The sequence below is a fragment of the Ammodytes marinus genome (genome assembly GCF_949987685.1).
Source record: "Ammodytes marinus genome assembly, chromosome: 1".
In the NCBI taxonomy this organism is placed as follows: Eukaryota; Metazoa; Chordata; class Actinopteri; order Uranoscopiformes; family Ammodytidae; genus Ammodytes; species Ammodytes marinus.
Genome location: NC_137230.1, coordinates 35017588 through 35027587, shown reverse-complemented (window position 1 = coordinate 35027587; position 10000 = coordinate 35017588). Strand labels below are relative to the sequence as shown.

Genomic DNA, 10000 nt, shown 5'->3' with positions numbered 1-10000 from the left:
ATCTACGTGGAAGAGTTGATTGCGATTTGATAAAGAGATATGAATTTCCTTTGACATACACACATAAGAAAAGTACAGTCATTGTCGGACGAGTATTTCGGCTAAAATACCAAAAGGCCTAAAAATCAGACGAGAAGTTAATAAGAAAGAGAGATTCTTACAAAGGTGCTAGTTACTATAGTTACATGGAACTAATCACAACCACAGTGGAAAGAGTCCTGAAAAAGAAATGAGGTAGTGTTGTTGTCGTTATGGAATACGGAATAGGGATGCACCAGTTAGTTACCCTCGGTTACACTGCAAAAAATAACCAATATTGACGCTAAAGGCAATATGTCACTGGGCTGCGACTGTTTGTTGGAGACTGCAGTCGCGAGGGAGTCTCTAAACTGTCTCTAAACGTTCGCAGAGGTTTTCTCAATTTCCTCGCATGAGTCGCAGAGCCTCGCAGTCCTGTCGCTTGAATTTTGAACATGTTAAAAAAAAGTGTGCGACAAATCTACTCTCAAAATAGTCTCAGAGTCGCCGCAGGTGTCTCGAAGGCGTCGCAAACCCTTCTCAATTTAGTTTCCGCGAGTCAGAAAGTGCGAGCACATGATGTGAGACAACTTTGCGAGGGTTTGGCGACATATTGAGACTAAATTGTGACTGATTTGAGACAAAAATTAGACTGACATTCCGTTCGTGGGACGCTCGCCAGACGTTCGCGAGACATAAATGCGAGCTCCCGGCAAGTTTTGGCCATGGGACATTCGCAAAGGTGTCGTGAGGAACCAACTCAGTGAGACTGCAAGTGAAAATTGTCGCTAATTTGCATATTTTCTCACAATTTTGTGTCTCCAACTTGTCGCAAGCTGTCGCAGCCCAGTGAGATATGGGCTTAACTCACTCGGCGTCACATATCGGTAAATTACAGACAGATTTTAGGGTTGATGTAAAAAAAACAAAGAAGCACATTTATTATTTTTTTCCCATTGAAGTCCTTTGCTATGTGATAAATGCAGGAATGTTCAGCTTAAAGCTATAGTGCATAACTTCTGATGCCCCCCATGAGGAATTCTGAGTAATTATAATACATTCAATACAACTATTACACCTTCTGCTGTACGTCCAGATTTATTTTTCTTAGCAGTAGAATGAAACATTTCTTGGGCTCTTCTTGAGGATTTTTCTGAGCTCCTGCACCAGTGGGGGGAGGGGGGGTGACACCAGTTTGTAAACGCTGCCATACTGAGAAATACAGAGAGAGTTTTGTGGAGCTGATAAGGCTTAATCAACATCGTGTCAACTCGTTTGCCCGATGACTTGAATGTCACCAACAATCTTTTATATGAAAAAGTCACGCACTATAGCTTTACGTTTTCACTTCTCTGGATATACAGTTTGAATCAGATGTGCTTGTCAAAATGGTCAAATTTGAATTTCCATCCAATTGAATACATGTCAAACATTTTAAAAATTATCATACTGAGTTAAAAATGATATTTAATGGAACTGTGTCACATCGGTGCATCCCTAAATGTGAGCCCAACCAGACAGACAGAACATTCGGAGAGATGGGTTGTTTTAACATCTCCAAATTCCCCCCAAAAAATCGAACCAATACCAACAAGAATTCCTATTGTAACTTATTTGATTCCAAAAATGAGATATCCACCATTTGAAATACAGCAAAAACTACCTTTTCTTTTAACTTTTCAATTAGATGTCCCTGGGTTAAAAATTAAAATAAAAAAACACCTGGATGTATGGAGATTTTGTAAAATAATTGTTCACGTGTCCGGAATCTGTCTCGTTTTACAATTTGAATGCTTTTCCCTTGATGTCGACATGTGTTTTGTATTTGAACTGAAACATACAATCGTCTCTAGGAATATACAGAGGTTACAAACACACCTACTATAACTAGGCACCTGAGACCTCCACACTCCAGTCAGGATATGCGTGTTTATGGGCGAGATACAATGGAATCAGCTATACTGTGTGTGTGTGTGTGTGTGTGTGTGTGTGTGTGTGTGTGTGTGTGTGTTTGTGTGTGTGTGTGTGTTTGTGTGTGTACTTGTACGACTATCTTTGTGAGAACCAATTTGAGTTTTAGACCTTAAGAGTGAGGACATTTTGGCCAGTTCTCACTTTGGGACAGGCCTTTAAAGGGCTGTTTGAGGGTTAACACTAGGGTTTAAGGACAGGCCTTTAAAGGGCTGTTTGAGGGTTAACACTAGGGTTTAAGGACAGGCCTTTAAAGGGCTGTTTGAGGGTTAACACTAGGTTTTAAGGTTCAGGTATGAATTAGGTTTATGTTAGGGTTAGTGTAAGGGTTGGGGTTAGGCATTTAGTTTTAATGGTTAGGGTTAGGGTAAGGGGCTAGGGAATGCATTATGTCAATGAATGTCCTCACAAGTATAGCGGTACAACGTGTGTGTGTGTGTGTGTGGACCCTGAGACAGCAGGAGGCTAGAGAGACACCGGTGTTTCTCTTAAAGGCTTATTCCTCAGTGAGTGCCACACGTTGAAGTAGCAGTCCTTGCGACGAAGCCCAGGAGACCCCATAGTAGAGCATGTACATTCAACATGGCAGCCACTCTCAATCCCTTTCAAGAACTCTCCATGGCTGTGTTCGAAAAGCCATACTTACGTCCTACTCGTACTCATTTTGACGTCAATTTGAGTATGTGACGGTTGTGTATGCCAGTTTGTGTAGGCGAGGAATGCCCGGATGAGTACTAACTTCCGGGAAGATTTTGGGTATGGATCGATTGGATACTTTTCCTACTCAACCGCCCCACAATGCATTGCGTCTTTTCAAACGACAAGGAAGTTTTTTTTTTATAATTCTATATTTACAATTCTGCATTTCCTGCACAACACAGGACTGTATGTAAAAATCTAGTTCAACATCTAACCTGTGGAGGGCGGCAATACGCTACACAGCGTCTAAACGGCCGGAACCTTATAAGAAGAAGAAGAAATTCTTTATTGCATGAGAATACTTCAGTGTGAATGTTTCGACGAACCTCGCATACACAATCGATGGTTATGTAGACAGTATGTAGTATATACAAGTTGAGTATGTAGGAGCAAGGACGTAAGTATGGCTTTTCGAATACAGCCCATTTATTTTCTCATTCCGGAATGGAACCTTGCCTTAGCCACAGTGCGAATAGCCTCCTTTAAATCCATCTGATAATGTTTAAAGGTGCTCCGAGGAACTTCCAGTTTGTGTTAATTCTTGCGCCCCCTTTGGACAAAAGCGGTAGTGTTTTTACTACTACGCCAGCTGTTGTTCCTGGGTGAGCGTATACCCATGACAAAGGCATCAAGAAAAACTATATGAAAATAGCATTCGTTGCACTGATGGTCTCGTTTGTAGTTACATGTCATTTATGATCATCAGAGGGAAAAATTTGACTATTTCAGAAATATTTAAAAGTTCCTCGTAGCACCTTTAAGTCAAATTGTGTCTCTCCTTATGGATAATAGAAAAGAAAAACCCAGAGAACTAGACATAGTTGCAATGTGATATAAAGTAATCTACCACTAAAAAATATATACCGTGTATGTTTACTGTATATACACACGAATGAAACCACAGATTCAAATTGTCTATAAAAACTTTGCAAGGAAGAAGAAGGGAGTCCGATCATGAGGTGCATTAAAAATAATCCAAAGGGGATTCATTCCTGGGTATACGTACTGTAAAAGAACGTAACGATCTGTGTGTCCGTGTGTGTGTGTGTGTGTGTGTGTGTGTGTGTGTGTGTGTGTGTGTGTGTGTGTGTGTGTGTGTGTGTGTGTGTGTGTATGTAAGAGTCCTTGTCCTGTACAGGTGCATCCAAATAAATTAGAATATCATTGAAAAATTCCTTCAAAAAAGTGAAAGTTTCATCTATTCTAGATTCATTACACAAAGTGAAATACGTCAAAACTTTTTTTTTTTTTTTTTTTTTTTTGATGATCATCGAATAAGAAAATCCAATATCTCAAAATATTCTAAAATGACATAAAACCAATTTATTAAAAAAAAAGGATTTATAATACAGAATGATCAACCATCTGAAAAGTATGTTTTATTCTAGATTAAATATTAATTTCACTTTATGTGTAACAAATCTAGAAATATATGAAATATTCCCTTTAAAAAAAAAAAAAAAAATAAGATTTTTTCAAAGATATCCAATTTTCTTTTGGAGTTGCACCTGTGTACTGTCCAGGCTACGGGCAGATGTAACTGTGTGCTGTGGAGGTAGAGTGGACAAGGCCGGAGCTAGCGTAGGGGGAAGCGGAGGCCGAAATAGCCACCGAAGAACAATGTCTGGAATCCCCGTTCTCCATATGCTCTGCCCTTCGCACAGAGCGCACTGCAGTCATGGGGGAATGAAATCCATTTGTAAGCCCCTGATGACGTGTGTGTGTGTCTGTGTCCGTGTTCAAATTTAAACTGTCTCCCGTGCTCTCAAGCTCCCCATTGTGATTTGCCACCACCAACTTTATCAGTGGGAGACTTACAGGGCTTTGTTTCGCCAGTGGCATTGTTTCGAGTGTGTGTTCCTCTCCCGGGAGGCTAGTAGGACGTCCCACAGGGGAATAGCTGTCCTCTGATAGTGATAGTGAGGGTCCCCTGCTGCTGTTGTTGGAAGTGTTATCCGATTGGTTGTTTGTCTGATCTGGCTCCTCCCCTTTTGTCTCCCTCTCCGTCGGCGGGTCGGATATTTCTGAGTGAACAATCACTTCGGCCTCGACTTGGTTGGTGCACTGATGGTCTTCTAAGTCCTGAAACAAAACAATGGCACTGTAACTGACATGGTAATACTGTAACTGACATGGTAATACTGTAACTGACATGGTAACACTGTAACTGACATGGTAATACTGTAACTGACATGGTAATACTGTAACTGACATGGTAACACTGTAACTGACATGGTAATACTGTAACTGACATGGTAATACTGTAACTGACATGGTAATACTGTAACTGACATGGTAATACGGATATCAAATTCAAATGTTTGTGTTTAAAGTAAGATGCACGCTCAAGCATTTAGAATACTTTGATGTTGTCTCTTGTTTATTACACCATGTCCCATGACTGTCTGTACATAGGCTGTGGATTTGTAGATCCGTTGTATATTTGTCAGGCTTGTGTATTTGTTATTAGAGTGAATAAAATGATGGCACTGTAACTTCTTAGCCTTTATTTATACAGGTATATCCCATTGAGACCAAAGACTCTTTTCCAAGGGAGACCTGTTTTCCTTTCCCACGTTACCATTCACACACACATTCATACACCGATAGCAGCAGGCTAACTATCGACATTGACTCGAGGCAAGGTGGGTGAAGTGTCTTGCCCAAGGACACAACAACTATGACACAGGTGGCAGGGCGGGGATCGAACCTCCAACCCTTTGATCATCAGCCGACCTGCTCTACCACCTGAGCCACTGTCGCCCCTTTGTGGCTTGTTCTGTATACAAACATGACACATGGTTGGTTAATACTGAGTGGTGAGAACAATTCCTCATGCCCGTGCCCCTTCAGATAACACAAGTGTAATATGACATCATCAAGAAAGTTCTACAAAGTTCTAGAATGCAACACTCCCTGGGTAACCCCAACCCTTTCAAATAATAACAGAAGCTACAGTGGCCTTCAAGGACAAGAACAATTCTAAATGTTGAACAATACACCTGATGACATTCCAACTATGACACTTTCAAGATGGCGGCACTAGGCCTTGGTCCAAAATATGCAGAAATATGGACATATATGAGACCCTTTCTAAGGGAACAAATAATAATTAAAAAAAAAATGTCAGCTATTATGCACTAAATTAAATGTACTTATGGATATTATAATTATTTTCTACAAAATCTACCTGGAAATAAAACCCAAAATTATACACACTGCAGGTTTAAGATGGCAAAAAAAAAACAGTTTCAAAAAGGTAGACTAGACCCCCACACATGTCAGGATATCTCAAAGTCACTGAGGTCGCGATTTATATCTTTGCAATAATGAAAACAACAATTCCTTGTAAAAGGTCACCATGGAGGACAAGCACTGGTCCAAATAACCTGAAAACGTTATGAGAAAATGTGAAACGAAAAACACTATATGTTGTCACCTTATAATTTTATTTTTTATTTTTTATCCTTTATTTATACAGGTAAATCCCATTGAGACCGAAGACTCTTTTTGCAAGGGAGACCTGTTTTTCCTTTCCCACGTTACCATTCACACACACATTCATACACCGATAGCAGCAGGCTAACTATCGACATTCACACGGGGCAAGGTGGGTGAAGTGTCTTGCCCAAGGACACAACAACTATGACACAGGTGGCAGGGCGGGGATCGAACCTCCAACCCTTTCATCATCAGCCGACCCGCTCTACCACCTGAGCCACAGTCGCCCCAAATCATTTGTATGGAGAGAGCAAAACAAACTATAAAAGTCAACAATAAAGTCATTTTAAAGTGAAGTAGGTTCTGCTATGTCTGTGTCTAAACAACCATTACTCATTGTATTGATAGAAAAATGCACTCAACGTTATTAAAAATATGTTTTACTAGTTTTGGTTGCACGGTAACTGCTTAGTACATGCTCAATAGAGGGTGGTTGACGTAAGACTAAAATGTCATATAACAAAATCAGTAGCCTATATATAAATACTCAAATGATGAACATATACAAACAAACTATAAATTGGTCTGGACATAGAGCTACATAAAGTCATGTTTCACAAAGGTTACTGTCAACTGGACTCAAATCAATTGAGATTATTTGACATGAGTTGAAGAGAGTTTTTCATGACAGATATTCCTGAAAAAACCTCCTGGACATTTCATATAATTATTATAATTCTGGTGTGTGTCTGTCTGTCTGTAAGTCTGTCTGTAAGTATGTCTGTAAGTCTGTCTGTCTGTCTGTCTGTCTGTCTGTCTGTCTGTCTGTCTGTAAGTATGTCTGTCTGTATGTATGTCTGTCTGTCTGTCTGTCTGTCTGTCTGTCTGTCTGTCTGTCTGTCTGTCTGTCTGTCTGTCTGTCTGTATCCTCCTGGACAATTTCAGAAGGTCACTGCTTTGAAATACGATTTAAAATCAAGGGTTCACTCTCTTTTAACAAGCAGACTGAATACTCAATAAATAATTCAATAAATAAACCATCATACAGTTGTTTTGATGTCACTATTTCAGGTGGATGTAGCTTGTACAATATTGTGACACATTTAAAAAAAAATATGCTAAAAATGCAGGAAAATGTACTCACTATATGTCTAATGTCTGTGCCTTCTTTTTATTTTTTTATTTTTACGTTTGCCTTATATATTTCATCATATTTTGCTGCTGCCATTTTGGCCAGGCCTTGCTCGAAAAAGAGGTAAAAAATTTGCCAGTGAATAAAATCCTACCTTTAGCGTTTTGCCGTTCTCAGTCACTGTCTTGTTGAGCGCTCCATTAGCGACGACGGGAGAGTCTTCTGTTATAGTGTCTCTGTAACGTGTGATTCTGTTTGCCCAGTTATGACTCACAGAGCCGTTCCAAGCAGCCTGCAAGACGGACACACAAGCAGGCAGACAGACAGACAGACAGACAGACAGACAGGCAGACAGACAGACAGACAGACACACACACACACCAGAATTATAACTATTATCCATCTGTCAACTAGGGGTATCAAGATCTCGATTGTAAGCAGGATGTCCTTCGAAATGACGTGACGATCCCAACCGTCGAAATTTGGAAATCGAAATTATTTATCACGGCACAAGGCCAAGGATCCTACACTAGACTATTCTAAAATGGTGCTAAAATAAAATTAAATAAAAAGTCAATTAAGATTGATAATTGTATCAGATCATGAGCGAAAAAGTCCAATTAAATCTCGCCAAATTGCGGCTTTGGAGAATTGTGACCCCCCTACTGTCAACATGTGGAAATAAAAAATAACAATTTAGAAACCAAGGCCCATCTGTAAAAGTTCATAAACACTTGCTGTAGTTTTCCAGTTTTGTTTTCTGCTGGAGAATTATATTAAAATGTTTGTCACATGGCTATTGTAAAAGCTTGTTTACCCTGTTACGGAAAAGCAATAAATAAATGTTGAAAAAAACACATAAGCACCCACCATGAGTCCCTGGTCCTCGGGGGTCTCTTCCTCTCCGGTCTGCCCAGGCTCGGTGTCTCCTCCGGGGGGCATGAGGGTCTCCAGCTCGTGGCTGTTCCCCTCTGGTTCAGAGCAGGGCACCGGGCTGGTCGCTCTACGGTACTGAGGGGACGCAGAGGACGCCTCCAGGGCCCGGGACACCTCCCTGTGTGTGTGTGTGTGTGTGTGTGTGTGTGTGTGTGTGTGTGTGTGTGTGTGTGTGTGTGTGTGTGGGGGGGGGGCGGAGAGGATCAAGATGTCACAAGGGTTGTTTTAGTTTGTGTTTTGTCCATAGATATCTGTTTGTTTTAGGTTAATATGTTTTCATGGGACACCTCCCTATGGGGGGCAAGGAGGAGAGGGGAAGGCTAGGAGCGGGGATACATGGATGACTGAACTTTTCTCATTTTATAATTCCAAAGAATACTAGGAACATGTCTTAAAAAAATAGTTTAAAAGAACACATGTTGTGGAAGCAACGTAGCCACAATACTCAAAATGTACAGATTCTTGAATAAATGATGTATTTGCCTGCAGCCTCTCCCCATAAGCTTGTGTTTTGTTTATTGACGACAGTTGTCCTAAATCAAAACAACTTTGACACTCGCCAAAGTTGCCGTACCAACAGTTAAGTCAGTAAACCAAGTTGTGCATAGATATATTGACCCTCTAGAGTTGCCGTACCTGGGTTTCCCATTGCGGAAGCTGAAACACATGCAGAGCAGGACGCAGATCAGCCCCAGACACACGCCCACTATGATGCCCGTCACCGCATGGATATCCAGCTCTGTTTGGACAGCATACAACAGGGAGAAAGAGGGAAAAGGTTAGACAGGCCTTTTATATATTGTATATGACATCTGTTAAACCTGCAGTGTGTAGAATTTTGGGTTTTATTTCCTAGCAGATTTTGTAGAAATTAATTATAATATCCATAAGTACATTTAATTTAGTGTCTAATAGCTGAAAATAGATTATTATGTTTTTCCCCCTTAGAAAGGGTCTCATATAAGTCCATATTTCTGCAAATATTGGACCAAGGCCAGTGGCCGCCATCTTGAAAGTGTCATAGTTGGAATGTCATCGGGTGCATTGTTTAAAATGTTGGAACATACGGAACCAGCGTTCTATCATTATAAAATAACTATTATAATATAATTAATGAGGTTTTTCTTCCCTCAGTCTTTCCTTAGTCTTCCCTTGGCCCAGCTGTCCTGTTAATCCTAACCCTTACTGTGATGTCACCGTAAGGAAACTGTAGGGTTAGACAGTGAGACCATAAAACACTCTTTCTGCCTTTTCTCAGGCTAAGATGATCCGAGTTCAATTTTTTTTGCACATTTATACTAAATAGGATCTCAGAGTTCAATACACCTTCATATTCCAACCGGTGAAGTAGGGCTTTAAGGACTCAGCTGGTCCACTCACATCCAACATACACACACACATAGAACACATTAAAATACATTACTCAACAAAATACTGTACTAAAATAGGTGCAAGCTATCATGCCAATGCTTTCGAAGCCTGGATGTGAACCGATGGCCCATCATAGGGTTGGTTAAGGCTATAATGATGCTATTTTCTGATAAATCCAATCGACACATGAAATTGAACATTAACTTTCGTAAACAGTGCCTGACATGTAGGTACATTAGAGGACTCAAATAACTGGCTAGCACTGTGCCACCTAGGAACACGGAGTAACAACCTCATGGCATCATTATATGAAATATAAGGTCCACGCCTAATATGAAGACTGTGGCTCAGTTGGTAGAGCGGGTTGACCGATGATCAAGGGGTTGGAGGTTCGATCCCCGCCCTGCCACCTGTGTCATAGTTGTTGTGTCC

General features: G+C 40.6%; 1 protein-coding gene across 1 annotated transcript in view; it reads right to left on the bottom strand.

The window, feature by feature from the left end:
- Positions 1 to 4212: 4212 nt before the first annotated feature.
- The window catches only part of igdcc4 (immunoglobulin superfamily, DCC subclass, member 4), a gene marked incomplete at both ends in the record, with an annotated part of 67509 nt that continues 61721 nt past the window's right edge, over positions 4213 to 10000 (bottom strand). The window contains 5 exons of the mRNA XM_080029190.1: positions 4213 to 4770; positions 7416 to 7553; positions 8132 to 8272; positions 8485 to 8488; positions 8834 to 8936. Coding sequence (XP_079885316.1) covers positions 4213 to 4770; positions 7416 to 7553; positions 8132 to 8272; positions 8485 to 8488; positions 8834 to 8936 — 944 coding nt within the window. The remainder of the gene's footprint in view (positions 4771 to 7415; positions 7554 to 8131; positions 8273 to 8484; positions 8489 to 8833; positions 8937 to 10000) is intronic.